The sequence below is a fragment of the Mytilus edulis genome, chromosome 3 (genome assembly GCF_963676685.1).
Source record: "Mytilus edulis chromosome 3, xbMytEdul2.2, whole genome shotgun sequence".
NCBI classification, from domain to species: Eukaryota; Metazoa; Mollusca; class Bivalvia; order Mytilida; family Mytilidae; genus Mytilus; species Mytilus edulis.
In genome coordinates, this window is record NC_092346.1 from 85161039 (window position 1) to 85181121 (window position 20083).

The 20083-nt window shown below is 31.8% G+C and overlaps 1 protein-coding gene across 2 annotated transcripts in view; it reads left to right on the forward strand.

Moving 5' to 3' along the window:
• Positions 1 to 18897, forward strand: part of LOC139514593 (carbohydrate sulfotransferase 11-like) — a 45313-nt gene extending 26416 nt beyond the window's left edge. The window contains exons 1-4 of one of the 2 annotated variants that reach the window (XM_071303998.1): positions 3536 to 3615; positions 4571 to 5039; positions 15893 to 15954; positions 16921 to 18897. In XM_071303998.1, coding sequence (XP_071160099.1) covers positions 4937 to 5039; positions 15893 to 15954; positions 16921 to 18051 — 1296 coding nt within the window. In that variant the 5' untranslated portion in view covers positions 3536 to 3615; positions 4571 to 4936 and the 3' untranslated portion in view covers positions 18052 to 18897. Of the gene's footprint in view, positions 1 to 3535; positions 3616 to 4570; positions 5040 to 15892; positions 15955 to 16920 lie in introns of those variants that run through there. The other variant, XM_071303999.1, reaches the window with a different exon arrangement.
• Positions 18898 to 20083: the final 1186 nt, after the last annotated feature.

Genomic DNA, 20083 nt, shown 5'->3' on the forward strand with positions numbered 1-20083 from the left:
CTTTGAGTTAATTACATTCTAGGATTCAATGGATATGTGTCCCTAGAAAAGTTACTTTTCATCCTGTATATTGTTTGGCGAGGTTTATAGTCTGATTAAAAGATACTAAAATGTGGTATATTGCATCGTCACCTGTGTTTGTTGTAATGGATATGTAATTTCCTTGCTTACATGTGAGGTCACACAAGCACTGAGCCATACATAAAGCCATGTGGTTTTCACATTTTCTGCAATATTATCATATTTTCTAAAATTTTGTTGGTACCCTTTTAGGAGCTAGACTCAACCAGATATGTCCTTTTCTAATTGGCGAGTGTCCTTACCTTGGAGCTAACGCTATTTACTATCTGTGATAACTACCGCGATATTGTTTTTTTTCATCACCATAATGCAGCCTGTATTTTGCAAGGATTTTGTTTACATTTCTTGGACGGTTTATTATAATCCTAAGCTGGGGGAAAAAAAATTAAAATTAAACTCAATTTCCGGATTAAAGAAATGGAACTATACGGAAAAAATCAAATGTGTCCCATAAAGTTAAGAATTTTGCAACAAAATATCGATTCAGCGATACAGGCCTTATTTAAATGTATGATTTTGTGTTTCGAGTCAACCCCTATAACAAATCAAGTTTACAAATAAAACACTTCCGTCCGCCATGAGCCAGTAAATATTCTTTTTTTTTTTTTTTATATAAGTGTAGTTTATAATAATAATGCGACACATTACCTCATTGGATGAATTACTAGGCTAGCGAAACTTTTGAAATTTTCAAAGTTGCTGCCTTCAATTAAAATTTGATGTTGAACGTTATTACTTGGATTCTAAACCTAATTCAACATGAAAATCTCCGAAAAGTGATTTCTCATTGTCCCAAGTTGAGAGAACACATCAATTGGAACCATAACTTCAAAATAATTATGAATTTCATTGAGAACTATGCCATAACATGGGCTTAGCGAGAAGAATTCGAACTGAACTCTTTGTCAAAATGGGTCAAACAGTCAGGTCTCTGACAAAACGTAGCATTCATAAGTTGAAAAACTGTATGCATGAATGATCGACTTGTTGATAAATATTCCGTATCAACTTCACAAAATGGTCTTGTCGTATAGATTCTGGGTATTGACGTTGTTTATCATCTTAATAACGTTTTATAGTATTCTTTTATTTGTCTTTATGCATATTACTTTTATTGCTTAATCTGTTTTTGGTGATATCCATTTGACGTGACTATGTACTTATACATCCCGTTATTGGTCTGTTATAGTTTTTATATTCTTGTCTTTCATTTTTGCTAAGGTGCTTTGTCTATATGCCTTTTTGTATTTCTTTGATACGTTTGACGTGGCTCTGTACTTATACATACCGTCAGTGTGATCTGGTGCTATTGTAATATTTTGTATTCTTCTTCTTTTATTTTTGCAAATGGACTTTGTCTATATGCCTTTTTGTGCTTCTTTTTCACATTTTTGTTTGTAATTATAGCGATTAAGATTATAACACAATGTTGACAGCTGGGCTGCAGTCCTTTTGCGCCAATTACTGTTTTTTGGGGGTATCATTTCCGCCAAATTTTGTTTTTCAAATGTATCAATTGCGCCAATATTCGGAACTCATTTGCGCCAATTTACCTGTACACATATCTATCATAAATATTAATGATTAATATATATTTATTCTTATTTTTGGCTTATAAGGTACCATTCATGTAATAATTGTTACACGAATGTCTATACTGAAGGAATGTATTCAAACCAACAAATGAACACTTATATTATTAAAAGTGTTCAGTAAGGAATATAAAAAATCAGTTTGAGATTACCGATAATGGAGCAGAGGCATTCCAAAGAAAATTTATGCATCCCATCCTTCAACGCATGTGTTTTTGACAAAATAGTGAAGCTACAAGCTACTACATAATAAAATACAGTACCCATGCAGCAGCAGTTAAAAGAGAAGGTTTCAGTAAAGGAAATATTTGCCGTTCAAAAGTGTCAAAATATGCAGGAGAACTAGGCCACAGAGACGTTGTGTGTACAATGAGTTACAAATTCCAGCCTTTAATGTATATGTTGTCCGACTGTAGATTAAAAAAATTAAGTATTCTATTAAATGACTTAGAATGAAGGAAGAGGGAAGTCATTTTCCTATTAATTGGTGCAATCGTATATTATATTTTTGCCGCAAATGATACTATGTAATTTTAAAACAAGTGGCGCAAACGTAGCATTAGAGAAAAAAAGTTGTGGCGCAAAAGGACGCATTTTTGGCGCAAACGGATTTCTCCCGACAGCTGTACTCCTAATTTTGACATTTTTACCTATTATGTCCGTTTGTTTTCTTCACACACGTCGTTGTCGATATAATTGATTTTACTGCGACTCATACAAGTGAAGAGGTTTAGCAAGGTTTAATCCATCATTTTCTACGTAACAAAATGACTGTACCAATTCATGAATTTTATCATTTGATTAAGGGCTTTTCGTTTTGAATTTTCCTCAGAGTTCATTATTTTTATGATTTTACTTTTGTCTACAAACGTTTCAGAAGGCTGTAAGTGTAGGATTAAATATGCTGTCTTTCTTTTTCTTTTTATTGTGTTGAAAGGCTGTATAAACTATTGTTGTCAGATGGAGTAATGAACCGAAAGGTATTACAACTTGCTAACATTTAAATTTGAGGATGAAAACGGGCAATGTGTCAAAGAGACAACAACCCGACCGAAGGACAGTCTACAGCCGAAGTCCACCAATGGGTCTACACAGCAGGAAAACCTCGCATCCGCGCTTCATACAAAATGTACCTCGATCAACGCTTTTACACCCCCAATGAATTTACATATAGAAGCATTCAATTCTTAAAAGAAGTCTACCGCAGAAAATCTCAACGTTTGTTGTAGGAAATATTTGTCTCACCTGTTTAAAGTATGTGAAGAATATTTCACTTTAACATTAAGATACATTGTATATAGTAGTATGAATGTCATAAGGACAAAAGCAACATGCCGCTTGGAATATTATAAACATATCTAAATTAAGCAAAATAAAAACTACTATGTATGCATTTATTGAAATTTCCTTCAATAAATATACATATATATATATCAATTAATTTTAATTGCAGACGTAAACATTTATTTAATTTGATGTTTCAGTGACGTTTTATTTCAATGTCAGTCAAAACAATGTTATTAATAAAGTATACGCGTGACTGTTTGTAGTTAAAACAACACAATAGCTCAAACCAACAAAACAAACCAAAATTTATTTAATCCTTTGGTCTCTGATGTAGAGTTGTGTCTTTGACAATCATACCACATCTTCTTATTTTTATATTGCACGACTGTTCTTATTCTTTCCTTTTTTCAGACTTATCGTTAAATTGTGGATTTTATTTGAAAATGTAAACACGTCACTCGGAGCGCCATCAAAAGATTTTCTGATATATAAATATATTCCTCGATCGAATGTAACAGAATATAACATTAATTTACAATTTGATATGTGTACATCCGTATTCGAGTTCTTATTTTAATAGCTCACTCTGTTTCTTTGTACACTTATATCGTACATTTCAGGAAGGACCAAATAAAATTCAACCCGACATCAAGTGGTAAGTTTATTTTTTTCGGGGAAAGATTATAGGGACGCACTTAAGTTTTCTCATAATTATATTTTGATATAAATATGTTCAACAGTTTATGAAGTGTATATAAAAACAAATTTATGTCTGACCTTTCAATATTTTACTATTGTTTGTTGTATAATATTTTTTAGCTGAGCATCATAAATAAATTGATTGATTATTGGTTGCTTATTGGTTGCCTCATGTCCAGTGGCAAATATTTCATGCATTTTCAGGACGAGATCATCATCATAAATATAACATACTGCCCCTGTTGGGTTGCAGGGGAAATGTTGCGTTTTAATGAGCCACCAGACCTACGGATTCCTCAATTGTTCTTTAAGGATGTACTTACGTGAAATTAAAAAAATCTTGAATTTAAAGTTGATACTATCAGTCAGAAAATCATTAGTAATAAGGATCAAAATAATCTAAAACTATATTGATAGGTTATGGAGCGCTTCTTTTCGATATATTTTTTAAATGAAGGGAAAAGGCTGACTCGGATTTTACCCTATATTTGCATTTGTATTAGTGATGTCTCAAATCGAAAGAAAAGAAATCTAGAATATGCTTTAGTAAATGAGGTTTAATGAGCTTCTGGTTTCACTGGGGGCAAAATTTTACCCTCTATTTAAGGAAAAAACTAAGTAGTCCGAACATCTGACACAAGTTCATCAACATCACCTAAGTACATCCTTTATGCATATTTTAATAATAACTCATTTATATAGTTATAAAATTATTGTTTCCATGCAAAAATGTGTTCATTTTTTTTTTTTAATTACTTCCTCATCAAAACATTACTCTGCAAACACGAATAATTATCATATGCATTGTCTCTGTCATAATAACATACAAATGCAAGTAACCTTATGCGCTACATATTCCTTACAAGCGCTATACATTGTTTTTTCTTAGTTATTTAATATGTTCTCGTTAGATGTTCTTTAGCGGAATATATAGCCGTGGGGGTAAAGTCAAGTCCATCTTTAACATTGACTGTCAGAAAAACAACCACCAGATAATAAATAACATCGTGTCGTCCATCTGACAAAAATAGTAGTCACACTGTGTTTTCTTACTACAATAAAGACACAAAAGGTTACAAATACATACGGAAAATAATCAATTCCATAATAAAAAAAAAGGTTATAGTGGGTGACTTGTGAGTTACAGTAATTACTATGTTACAATGCTGTAGACGTGCGGAATCAACTCTCTATTGCGTGTATGTGGACCGTTTTTTGTTTGGAAGACGGTGAAAGGAAGATGTGTTTTAACTAAATGACTGTGGATATATTGTAACATGGTACGAATAAGTGGAGTGACACGGCGTTTGTCTAAGAACATTCGATGGATTGTCATATTTGTATTAACCTGTGTACCTTTTATAATTCTTATAACCTCTGGTGAGTATATCATCTTAACCTTTATCTTATAATGACCTTATTTATCATCATCTGTGTAAAACATTATTATACTGAGAAAAGCGGATTAACTTATTCTAGCTAAAAAGATTTATTGTTAAACTTTAATGAGTCAAATTCCATAGAGTTTCAACAAATTAAAATCCGTAGAGTTCAATGAATCAAATTCCATAGAGTTATATGAATCAAATGCCGCTGAGTTCACTCGTTATATATGTTTTTAGTGGAAACACTCCTTTTGAAGACAAGTTATCTTATGATGTAGGAAATGTCTGTATGCAACCTGAGCATAAATAGTAAAATATAACATATTGTCGTTAATGTTGGAAGGGATTTAATTTCTTATCGAAAATTTATTTTGACTATACATTCAGCAATCAACTTTTTACCAAACTTGTCCTGAATCAGGAGAAAAATCCTTTGTTTTGATTTAATATAAAATGCATAGATTGGACAATTTACTTTTGACAGTTAAACACTTTGTGGTAATTAAATTTAGAAATCGTCCAGTGACCTAAAATAATATGGGTGTTTTCACTATAAAGTAAATAATCGGGTTTTTTTTTCAAGCAGTTCATTGTTGTATAAGTATGCTAATATATACAGTACTGTCACATTAGCCCTACAACACATAATTATATGTTTATTAGAAGAGACAATAATTGTACATGTTATATGATGCATACATGTACATTTATGTACCGTTTTATTCGTCCTGCAGATGTAGTGTTGACTTTCGAATGAATGATTTATATATTGACCTACTTTAAATTAGCTACGACAATTTACTCCGTAAACGTTCATGAAAATGACAGATTATTGTTCTCTGTACATTCCTTTCTATAATGGCTTTGCTAAGGTCAGCGTAAATGCGAATTTTTCTTTTTTTTCTAAAAAGTTGTTTCAAAAAGGTTTATTTTTGTTCTTGTTGTGGTTGTTGTTGGTTGTCTTAGTTGTGTATAGGCCTACCAGAAATATCTTTTTATCAAAACATTAATATCGTTTAGGTTGTGCTGTATATTGTTAACATTATTATATATAAAAACCAGAAGAGGATTTTGTATTTTTCAAAAGATTACCCACCTGCAAGTATAATACAAAATAATTAACGTAAACTACCAAATAATTAATGTAAAATACCAAATAATTAACGTAAAAATGTACTGCAGCGTTCTTTTCATTGGGACCAAAGAGTTGTCTAAATTAGTTTTATGAAAGCTATTACTAGTATATCTATGGTAACAAAACAAAAGTTTGAATTTTTTCAAAGACATATCTGTAGTTACTGATCTTCATAACATGACCCTTTGTGATAGAAAGCGGACATGTTAAGAGCATATATAGAATAATAATAAAAAAAGCTTCGTAGTATTAAAAGTGGGTGGAACAAACAAAGTAATAACATTCTTGATTGTTACCATACAAAGATGCCATAAAAAAGACAAGATTTTTTTGACAAAAAACAGATAATTTGGCATCGAGATAATTTTTTATAATACGCATAGAATCAAAAAGAAAAATGGGAAAAAAAATGGACCGTGTTTATTTATAAAGTCACACGCATTATTCCGGTTCCGATTTTCAACTTATAAATCTAAGCTTCATTCCTTTAACTTGTTCTTTTAAGGTAAATCTGTTTACAAACATAAAAATAGACGCATTTTTAAGTGAAGCAAATACATTTTTTGTTCATGAAAATATAATCGATTAATTATACATGTCAAACTGTCATCAAGTTTTATATAATTATTATTTAATAAAGATATATCTCCTGTGAAGAGACAAACGACAATATAATAAATCAGTACACAGAACACTTATTACAATAATTGGCATTCTTTTATAGCTCGAGAAAAGTACAAAATAACAAAAAAAAAATTTAAAAATTCTAAATTTTTTAGTTGCACTTAAGATGTATCGTAAGAAATGCAAGAAAGGCATTCTTTATTTTGGCAAATAAACCTTATAAATTAATTGTAATCATTATAAATAATTTTATTTTTCCCTTTCAAATCAACTCATTAATTAGAAAGAACGAATGAACGACGAATCGAAAAAAAATATGACAACCAAGGTTTGTTTTTCTAATTCATGTTTAAACTTCAAAATATAACTTATCGTCGATATTTGAGATTTTAGATTTACAATCCGACAAAGCCAGCCAGTTGTGAGCCTGTATGCTTAAATTTTTTCATCTAAAGACCAAACTTACATCAACTGATATGTAATGTTACTTAGCTACTAACGTGTTTAGCTTAGTTTCAAAGCAGAATACATGCTGATATGATATTTATTGTAAGCCGCCTTGTCGAATTTTTAACCTTTTAAGGATTTTCTTTTATTAACTTTGTTTTATTTAAAAGGGCCTTGGTGGCCGAGTGGTCTAAGTAGTTACTACTGTAATCACTAGACAGTCAACACTGAGGATGTGAGTTCGAACCCCGCTCGTGCTGGTGTAATCGACTAGGATTGTCAGTTTTTCTATCGAAGGTCGGTGGTTTTTTTTATCATGGAGCTCCGACTCCCTTCACCAATAAAAACTGAACACCATAAAATAGCCCAAAAGAAGTACTTAAAGTGGCGTTTAAACACAAAAAATCAATAAAATCGTTTCACTTTTTTTTTTCATTTTTCCATCGCATATGACCTTACGAGGCCATTCCGGTGTAAATGTTGCCGCAGAAATTTCCTTGCGCTTTGACTGCATGATAACCACACATATTACGTATAAATACTCGGATATTATCAAGAGTAAAATAACAATCCTTATCGCTTGTTGTACATTCATTTCTTCAATGAATACTCATGAAATTGTTAAAAACATAGATAATTATAGATTATCATTGTTCATCTGAACGAGATTGATTTTCTCGCTTGAGCCGGGACGGTTCATCGGGACATCGAGTTGAGATGACCAATGATAATCTTATTATCGCTACTTTACCTATGACGACGTTGTCAATTTTATGTCAATTCCATGTCAATTTCGTTAGCAACGCCACGTGCATGCATAGTTTTAGCGATAATTTTCCATCTCAAGCGAGTAGCATGATATGAAAATTATCACAAAAAAGATCAAAGGAAAAATGCACAAAATAGCGATAAATGATTATCGCTATTTTGTGCATTTATCATTTATCGCTATTTTGTGCATTTTTCTTTGAATCTTTTTTTTGTAATAATTTTCATATCGTTGTCAATTTCATGTCAATTTCGTTAGCAACGCCACGTGGCCTCCTACTTTCTAGCGATAATTTTTCATTCTCAAGCGAGAAGAATGATATGAAAATTATCACAAAAAAAAGATCAAAGGAAAAATGCACAAAATAGCGACAAATGATTATCGCTATTTTGTGCATTTTTGATTTCTCGCTTGAGATGGAAAAATTATCGCTAGAAACTAGGAGGCCACGTGGCGTTGCTAACGAAATTGACATGAAATTGAGAACGTCGTCATAGGTAAAAAAAAGCGATAATAAGATTATCATTGGTCATCTCAACTCGATTGCTTTTCTCACTTTCGCTGTACCAGCTCAAGCGAGAAAATCAATCTAGTTAAGATGATCAACGATAATCTCTAATGACAAGAAATATACATATATCAGTAAAAAATCATCCATATACCGAAAATTTGTGTGAACGCATGCGGAGGAATATCTCGAAAAGATGATCTTCTATATTTTTAACTGATATACAAAAGTTAATATAATATTTAACACCAAACCAAATTATACTGATAACGGACCATCCACTAGAACTTGCGATCATCCGATGTTCAGTTCTTCAGCACTTTTTTCTAGTATGATGTCTTCACTTTCGCTCTTGTACGACGGTGCAGTTATTTGACGCACGTTTGTCGTAGAGTTAAAGGTTTAATCCGAATTTTACGACTGGGTCTCTGTGAAAACTGTTAAAATATGGAAAAATAAAGGTTGGCAGGTAGGTGAAACTTACATAAATGAAGAGATAAATGAAAAATGAACAGATTGATGCCCGATTTATATAATTCCAAGGCCCTCAATCGGCACCAGAAGCGACGAAGCAGCGCATCTATTTTGGGTGGGCAAATATCCACTTTTTGATATGGGACGAGCTCTGACGTCCCACGGCCCCAGCTTGTCTGGAAAAACAGCCGTTGGACGTCAGAGTAATCTCTGACTAAGTTATGCGTAAATAGTTGGTTGAAGTTCCTATGAATATGTAGATGTACAGTAACGAGTCAGCAACCAACTACACAAACATCACAACACATCAGAGAGTGATATACGATGTATATAACATGGGTTGTAGGCGCTAAGAAGATGACCATTTTATATTCCAGGGGTGGGACTGAGAGACCTTTGTCTCTGAAGGGATTGTCACGGCATTTACATTTACTTTTGTACACATACTATCATTCATTTTGACTCTGTTAGGACTAGGTAATTTATTGTCAGTTTTCACCAACAGGATAGACTATTTATTTCCAACCACCAAGATTTTAATAGATATTTTGTGTGTTACACTTCTCGTTCCCAGATCTACGTGCAATCTCATAGAGACACTGCTTGGGAATTTTACCGCATCAATACAGTTGGATAGCGGTTAAGTTAAATTCTCACCAAGACTCAAAGTAAAGGGAGAGACAGTATAGAATTTTATTCTAAGCTTACAAACTATAGGTTCGAGCTAATTAAATGTCGGAAAAAATGCCACTCAATCCATGTTTTGGACTTCTATATTCAAGTGGTACAATTTTAGGTATTATAAGAGAAGATCCTAGGGGAAAATGCATGTCTATATTCACAGAAGTGCACCTGCCTATATTGTCTTGTTTATCAAAATTTCGATCTGTAGTGCAAAATTGCGCAACATGAATTTTATTTAAAATACCACTAAATGCATGCTTATAAACGGAAGCATTTTATCAAAACAATAAAAATTAAATAATTTAAACTGACACGAATAACATGTGTCATTAAGAAATAACATAATTTTTTAGCGATAAATGATGTTTTTGCTGTACTATGATAATGCATCTTAAAATGACAATTTCTGCACCTGCTAGACAGTTAAACAATGTTTGTGCATCGTGCTATTCAGTGTAAGGCGACAACTTAACACAAATTACATTTCCCTGTAATTAGCTAAAACACTCCAATTGAAGTCAAATTTCTTCATAGGAAAACATTTATTTTAAGAGCTACAACATTATATATCTTTGTTAGTTTTAATGACAATTTTACGGCTTGAAAACAGGGAAAAAATATCAAGAGGAAACAATAGTTTACCGATGTTCAAATTTCATAAAATTATTTTCAATATACAAATACAGAGGGAATGAGAGGGAATCACATGAAAACTAAATAGGACAAGACCGGTTTTCTTGTTCAGCATGCATCGTCCGCAAGTCGAATACAGACTACTATGTCAACATAGAAATTTGGACCTAAGACTTCTAATTATGTTAAAGAAGAGTGTTTGAAGCACATTGTCGTTTTATTAGGGTATAGCAGAGTATTCGAAGCACATTGTCGTTTTATTAGGGTATAGCAGAGTATTCGAAGCACATTGTCGTTTTATTAGGGTATAGCAGAGTATTCGAAGCACATTGTCGTTTTATTAGGGTATAGCAGAGTATTCGAAGCACATTGTCGTTTTAATAAATATAAAAAATGTGAGGAGGAAGCCACCCGAGCCACCTTAATTTCGTTACACCGTTACTTATGCATCTGTTGTTACATTGTCACGAAGAGCATGTCCAGTATTTCCTTCCTATTTTTACATAATTTTGGATTGCCTTTTGACTTCTGTTTGCCAACCAAATTTGAGAAATATAAATAATGTAATTAAAGAGCAATAAACGGGAACGTGTATCTTCAAGAAAATTAATATATGAAACAATAGGAAAACATATACCTCTTTGATTGGTGAAAATAATGTAGGGATGACAAATTACTAACGAACAATGCATCACACTGACTGCTTAAAAAGTTTTTAGAAAAAAAACATGAAACTTTACTTTGATTAATTGTTCAATGATTGTCAAAGGTCTTTTAACAGACATCAGTTTCATTTCTAATAAACTTAAATCGTGTGATAGACCATAAAAGAAGCATTGTAAATCTAAGTAATAAATAAAGGATGCGTAAGTAAGAAAGTGGAAAGATTGCATAATGAAGAAACATAGGACAAATGTTTTTTTTTTCTATATACGAGGTGTTGAAATAGATGTTTTGAACCTTTTTTATATATCATTTTCATAGCGGACATAAAATAAAATGAGCGTTGCCGTATTATAAGAAAAGAGGTAGTTATTGGTTTTTTTTTGTTAGATTAAGCTTCGATTATAAACTTTGAAACCTGTTACAGTCATGAATCCATCCTTAACAAAATGATACGTTTATACCAAAATTTGTTGTTTTCTTTCACGTAATAAAGTCTTTGTTTTCAGAAAATATTTTGTCATACACGTAATTATGAAATGGAGATGTATTTCCATTAATTCCATATCTGAATTTCTGTAAATTTTTTTGTCCTTATCAATACTTCGTGTTCTCAAAATGTTCACCATAACAATGTACAGCCAAATAAACAAATTTTCTGGTATACCATAGTACCACTACAAGGTGAAGATTAAGCCAAATAAAACAACTATATCAAAGGGAAAAAAAAAGAAAATAAACACTCAATCTGTACACATTCGCAGAACCACATAGTGTAGATAAAACCAAATAAATTACACACGACCCCATACACCTTAGCAATACCATGAGGTGGAGGAATAACTCAAATAAAACATCATAGCAACGCTAAAGCTAAATAAAACGCATACCAATGTTTACCATATCAAAACCATAGTGTGAAGTGAAGATTAAATTTAATACAAAACTCAAACCGATACATCACGCAATAACATAAGACGGAGATAAAGTCTTAATGCTTAATAGCTAAACAAACAAACCCATACAATATGATGGAATTTGATGCGACTGTCATACAAGTGAGAGGTTTAGCTAGCTATAAAACCAGGTTCAATCCACCATTTTCTACATTTGAAAATGCCTGTACCAAGTCAGGAATATGACAGTTCTTGTCCATTCGTTTTTGATGCGTTTTGTTATTTGATTTTGCCATGTGATTATGGACTTTCCGAATTGATTTTCCTCTGAGTTCAGTATTTTTGTGATTTTACTTTATACACTATAGCAATATCATAAGGTGAAGCAAAAAAAAAAATAAAAAGCACAAACCCCCAACACCAGCCTGTCATATGATGTTTTATTAGATTACCATGATTACTTTTATTATTGAATTTCGACATTGAGAAAATTAGAAAAATCAATGACAGTTTAATATGTAAAGCAAATGACACGTTTTAACATTGATCTCATGAGATAGAATTATTTAACTAGTTTCTACAAAATCACCGATTAGTAGAAATAATGTACTTATATTGTCATTTTGTTGTACTGAATACAGATTCTTGATAAGCTTAAATGCTAATCTTACATTGATTAAGCAGGTTTTATTTGATTTTAATGACATAATAGACAGAAGAATTTTCTCAGTTTTCAAACTAGGGAAATGTAACATTTCAAAGTTAAAACTTTTCTGAGGGCCGAATTGTTATTAATTTTCTACAAGAAAATTCACATTCCTAGAACAAAATACAGATATTAAATTTCTCGCCATTGGTATCCAGTGACTGAACTCTTGAATAAAGCCATGTCATGATGAACAATATTGGTATTTTGCTTCATTTTCCTTCCATTCGATGTTCTTAGTTGGCTAAATAGAATGTTGAAAATGCTGTGTCTTCACCGAGGACCACGAAGTGCCCTCCATTAGTTTCACTATTGTAAACCAGGCATTAAATAGTTAGAAAATTTGATAAGAAAATTATAATGATTTAATAATAACTGGCTTTTTTCTTGAATTGACTGTCGTTTTTCTGTTTGTTATTATTTACATATGGCTGCCGGATATATTATGATTATTGATTAACATATATGTATTTGCCCATTCTTTATGCCCTAGTGATTGATAATTATTATAATTATTGGTGACTTTTGTTTGTGTATATCGTATCGTTTTTATCAATCAGAATGTTTATATCTGTTATATTATTATATTGTGGTAGTCTCTTCCGGTTCGTGATACATAAACAACAACGGAAACACGTATATTCTACATTCAACCATCTTCGCTAGCCAAGGGTTACGATCCACTGAAGAGAGCGGGAGTGGATCGTAACCTTTGGCTAGCGAAGATGACATTCAACGAAATGTTACATTAGTTTTTGTCTGCAATTGTATTACATAAAATAAGAAAAAGTTCATTAATTTATCTTAAAAATAAAATTAATTCAGCAAGGTAACAGTTTGCTATCAGTGTTAATCGCTAGATTGCATAACTTAATAGCAAGTCATTGGGGTTCTCTTTCTTTTTGTCTCTACATACAGAATGTCAAATATACGTACGTAAGCTATAAAATGTGTTCTCAACTACTGGCTTTGAACAACAATGTGGGTTTTTGGCCAAACAATAAAAACATAGGTCCATGCGGCAATTTTGGGCATTCACATGGCCTTGTTTACCAACACTGTAGATTCGCACTTACTAACTTTACTGACCCCATTATACATTCCAACTTTGTAGTAAATAAAATTAAAAAAAAATAAAAAGTGCATTCAGCATTCACTTATTATTTATTAGTTTTGATTACAAAAATGTTTATGACAAACATTATCTACTAATCACATAAGCAACCCGACGGGTGCCACATGTGGAGCAGGATCTGCTTACCCTTCCGGAGCACCTGAGATCACCCCTAGTTTTTGGTGGGGTTCGTGTTGTTTATTCTTTAGTTTTCTATGTTATGTCATATGTACTATTGTTTTTCTGTTTGTCTTTTTCATTTTTAGCCATGACGTTGTCAGTTTGTTTTAGATTTATGAGTTTGACTGTCCCTTTGGTATCTTTCGTCCCTCTTTTTCTTCTACTAATTAGAAGACTCCCCCAAATGAGCGGTCCCTGGCCTTTAATTATTTAATATACCTGCCCGTTATTTTTTGGAAATTTTACAATCTGTTAAGATATAATTCAGCCACATACGTATGAATGTAGCTGAGTTTGCTAGATTAATTATAATTTAACTTGATAGATGAAACTATTTAGAAGAGCCTGTTCCAAGTCCGGAGCCTGTAAATCAGTGTTTTTCGTCTGTTGCTGTGTTACATACTTTTTTTACGTTAATTTATTATCTATGAGGCTGTTAGTTTTCTCGTTTGAATTGTTTTACATTATGATTTTGCTCATTTTTGAAAGGCCGTACGGTGACTTATAGCTGTAGATGTCTGTATCATTTGGTCTCTTGTGGAAAGATGTCTCATTGGCAATCATACCACATCTTCTTTTTTATATTAAGATAGACTAATAAATGATGATGTTTCTGGTTATTGAAATTGATACCTATTCCGTGTGAACGTTTCTCTCTAGACGATATCCGGTATATTTTTATACTAAATTCTAAAATATCTTTCCAATCAGACCGACATGATATTCAGTTTGAAGACTTGTTTATCAAGAGAAGTTCACATAAAAAGATCAACGCTTTTATCTTTATTTCTGAGTACAAAATCTCATGCTAGACAATGCATGCTATATTAAAACCATGGGAAAATATACATAGTACACGGAAACATGGAATGAAACAAAGGATTTTATTTTAATGCTGCAATATCATGGGATTGATTAACGAGATTTCCGATATTCTCTCACAAAACGAACATGACAAAATGTACATTTATGGAGCAATAGAATATATGTGTTTAGGTATTAACATAATGTCATTTTGTCGTACATGGATACATCACTGTCCGTTAAATTTAAGAAACTTAAAATAATGTGTTTTGGTAAAAAATTGGGAATAATGATAAACTATCTGTTTATAAGGAAGTTCGAAATGAACTGATCACTACGCTGAAAATCTTATACAATATCAGAAGTTAAACAACATGCGTTTTGATGTATGAATTATTTAAGAACTGGATATTAATGTCAATCAGACATTAACAAAAAACGATGTGTAAGCTTCAAAACTTCATTGTTAAGTCTTCAGTGACGGACAAGTGTTTAATTATATATCATTTAATGTCTTGAATAAATTATATTCCACTTGTCGTAACCACACCCGTTCTCCTTTTCTTCTATTGTGGCATTAACGAATGCAACGTATCACCTTTGTTTGCAACGAGTTTTAAGACGGTTGTCATAGGGTAGTAACAACTGCTCACTTATCCAAAGCACCTGTGTTGACTCCAAGTTTTTGGTGGATTCCTGGTGATTGCTCAATATTTAGGTTTTTTTTTTTTGAAGACCCATACGTTGGACAGGCACATAAAGATAATCAACATGTGGTTCTGTTGTTCTCAGCTCCTCGATGATTTAAATTCAACACCACACTCCTCTCATTCGGCCTTTATCAAATGTATTGTATATTGGTTAATAGTTGCTCGCAATTTTTCCATTTATGAAGGTGCATAAATCTAGAACAGTATAAGTGACGCCACCCACATTCCGTCTTGATCTTTTTTTGTGGAAATAATCTTTGTATATAAGTTTCATAACATTTGTTTGAGGTAAACTTAAGTTTGAGAACTGAAACTTATTTTTGGACATAGTGACATACGTACGGACGAACGGAATGACAAAGTTACACTAAATGCTCCTTCCGCTGCCACTTAATTGGAAAAAGCATCTACAAACAGAATACAATGTATGAAGATAATAATTCAGTTTCTCTATATTAACAATAGGTTTGAAATATATGATGTATTCATTGTCTTTTCTAGGTAGCCTAACTATGTATGATTCTTCAAACAAAACAGTACTTCAACCTGGATTTCATTCTGATGTAAGTTTTAATTTTTTAAAAGGTGTGTTTTTGAATTAACCCATTAATACTTGACTTTTTTAGTATCCCGAAATTGTTGTTGGTTTATTCTTTGAATCATTGATTGTATTCTTAGCTATTGTGTTTAAAAAGTCAATTGTGACACAGTTACGTTATGCACATGTCATTATCTCTATATAAGACCAACATATCTAATGAGTAGACTTGTGGGCGACCTATATTTGCGCGAATTTAAATATGCCTGACAAGCATTACGTTTTCGCGAATTTACCTTTAATTTACCCAGTATTTACCTGTGATTAAATCCTGATGTTAATGTAAATTGTCGCCTGAACTTGCAATATAATCTCAACGAAGGTGTAGATGACTTAAATAAGTAGAAAGCACTGACAACTGGTCATTGAAAGGCTGTGTGAAGACTCTGTCCCAATTTTTGGTTGAAATTTAGACATACTCATTTTGTAATTTTCATTAAAGAATTCGGTAAATTGGAATTTTATGAATTTGTTAAATAATCAACCCGTGCAATCGTAGTGAGTTTTCAACAGATAAATTTCGCGCAAACGAAATGTATTTTTTTGTATTATGAGCCAGTGTCGTGTAAACCAAAAACATTTAAGCCTAAAAGGAAAACATTTGCAATAATAAAACACAATTTGACGCTACAGAAAATGCAAAACGAAAATAAGAATAGCAGACTTAAATACAAATTGTGAACTGTGACCATATAAAATCAAAAATCGATTTGCAGAATTTCATTGAAATATATCAGAGAAAAAGAAGTATCATTAATACACATACATAGAAACAATTCCAGTAATTTGTTTTATTATTAATTATTCCAATGATAATGCTATTTATTTTTTTTTTAAGTAAGGAAATAGATATGTTTTCATAACATTGAGATACAATTTTGAAATACACCTATAACATTTAACATACTGCAAAGTTCTTTCTTCGTTTCAGGAATCATCATCTAATATAAAATCCCGATTCACCGAACGTAATCACATAGTCAGGGAAGGATGTCGAACGCTCAAACAATACTATATTGCTCAGAACTCAGAAGCGGCAGTCAAAGAGCATTTAGTTGTTGATAGGAAAAAAAATATTGTTTATTGTGCCATAGAAAAAATCGGCTGTACTTTTTGGAAACGTATATTTCAGATTTTGAGTGGTTGGCGTAATGTGAGTGACCCCTTTAGCATCAAAGGTATTCATGCATATGAAGGTTATCAGACAGCCAAACGTTTGCCGTTTGACAAAATCCATCAAATTTTACGACAATCTAAAAAGTTCATGTTTGTTCGGGAACCGTTTGAAAGACTAGTCTCAGGATATGCAGATAAACTGTATTCTCCAAATGCAGCTTATTGGAATTTTATCGGTAGGTATATCGTAGCTAACTTTCGAGATAAACCGTCAAATCTGAGTTTAGAGTGTGGCCATGACATAACGTTTGAAGAATTTGTAAAATATTTCATTTATTCGCAAAATACGAATGAACACAGGGATGCACATTTTGTGCCAAGTTTTGAACACTGCAGGCCATGTGAAATTGAATATGATTATATAGGAAAGATGGAGACTTTCAAAGATGATACGTTTCAAATAATTCAAGAACTCAACTTACAAAATGTGGTAAAATTTACAGATTTTCAAAACGAAACTGACGTTGATGCTATAATTGACACAGTCGATTATGTTTATTCTATGAAGAGAGCTATTGAAAAATGCATGCCTTTACCGATGGCATTATTCCGGTCATTCAGAAAACTTCAAATACGAGGAATTTTAAGTAAAAACATCAAATTCCCTTATGACACTAGTAAACAAATGGAGATTCCTCCTTTGGAATACAAACGATTTTTGTTAAAAGCACACGAGAAATCTGGTGACGCTAAAGTTAGAAAAAAGAACAGAGAGGAGGCATTTCTTGAGGCTTACAGTAAAATATCTCCTACACTATTAAATAGATTGAAGAAAACATTATTGATAGATACTGTTTTATTTGGATATGAAGAATTGCCAAAGAAAATAACAGATTTAGAAAATAAGACGCCATACAATGAAAATTTTAGATTTTTTACCATGTAGTTTATAAATAATTTAACAGTTGTTACTCATTTTTTATCATTGAATAAATAATAATTGCTGAAAATCATATCAGCAGGTATAACTTACTTTGAGCTTTTTCTCAGGAAATGTGTCTATTCTTTAATGAGATTTAGAACTGTTCTTTATTATTATTGTACTCGTGTTTTTTTTTTTAAATATTTATTATACCGTTATTTGAGAGTCTCGTGTTTTTCCTTTACTTATCGTTATTATTTGTATTTTAAAACGCATATTAATTTTATTGAGTTTATGCAGAGAAAACACAATATTCTACAACTAATCCAAATAAGGTGAAAAACTGAACGAAATAAAATCAAAATACATATTAAAACGAACCCATTTATCATAATATTTATCATAAGAACACAATCACTTAATGATAATAGAGTTCGTTTTAACAAACACTGCATATCAAGAATAGTCCGAAGAAAAGGTTACAAAATACTATAAATAAAATAATGTTGTTAAAATTACTCAAACTGTTGTTAACCCCAAATTGTGTACAGAAGACGTCTTCTATATCAGCGATTTCTCTTCGCAAAATCAATCTATCAGAGAAGGTAAAGAAAAAATGAATAGATCTTTTTTTATATTTCCGGTGAGCTTTAGATATGATTCTAAAATATATGAACTCATCGTAAAAAACGTTTAAATATGTGAAGTAACCTCGTACATTAACTAATGTGTGAAGAACTACCATTGATTGATTGGAGTAACATCCATCCTGTAGCAGTGCTTCGTTATAAGCCTTATATATATATATATATATGATTTGAACTTAAAATCCTGTTAACAACTTGTAGTTTTAATAAAACTCAAACTTTAGGTTGTTCTTATGTTTGGTTTTTAATTCACTGTTTTAGCCCATTTGGATATGGTCCTATACCGTAATACACTTTAATGTTTTTAGACTTTTTAATGGTATCGACTGTATCTGATGAATGACAGACCAGTACCATATGATGTGCATTGAACTGTTATTATTATATTTTATTAATGTGTATCTTGTCTTTATGTAAGATATTGATAACTTATCAAGTATAGGGACTACTTAAAGATTTAAATATGATATTTTATGTATGATTGATGCACTTGTCAATGTGTAAAGACCGCGCTTATTGCCTTTTTAAATGCATGTTTTGACTTAATAGTGCTCAAGGGTGGATGTCCTGTTAAGGTGCCACGTATCACTTATTATTCATACAATTTATGTATGTATAAAATGTTAATGTAAAAAGTGACAAAACGTATTAATTTTTCCGACAAGTGGATTTTTAAACACAAAAACAAAAAGTTTTTTCCAGTAAAACATATAATACTACCTGTCTTCTCGCATTTGACACAACACATTTGATTTGAAATGCACATGTAGGCATGCGTTTGGCTTATGTACTTAAACGGAACTCCATGTATTACACTCTCAGGGTCACACGTACATCTTCAAGTCGTAAGTAATTTAAGGACCTCGTCAGTACTATACTCGCATTACATTTCAATTTTTACTAGAATATTAATTCAGGAAAAGTCGCAGAAATAATTCAGTTTGGTTCAAAACCCCAAATAAGCAAACCTTAACCAATCCTAAAATGCCAGATACAATGATCCAGCATAAAACGTTAAGTAGTCAATACGACTACGAAGCCGGAAAGAAAATTTTCCTCTTGCTGATATTCCTGGAACAAATAACGTGATCTGAAAAAAGATTCTTAATAAATGGAATTGATAAATGTATTGCATCCAGTACAGTACTGTTGATGATCAACATCAATTCAGAGTACCATCCACGTATCCAGGAACCAGTAATTTTGTATTGTCATGATCAAATTTGGCGATACCTGTTGAATTATCTACCATATTAACAACTTTTTTCTAAAATTTGTGACGAATAAGAGATTTAATTGTTACAATTTCCATAAGTCAGATACACTTGTTAATATATGAAGACCATCTGTTGTCTAATAAAAAAAAATGTTGGTTCTGATTTTAGTGTTTTTACCAGTTACTGTCTTAT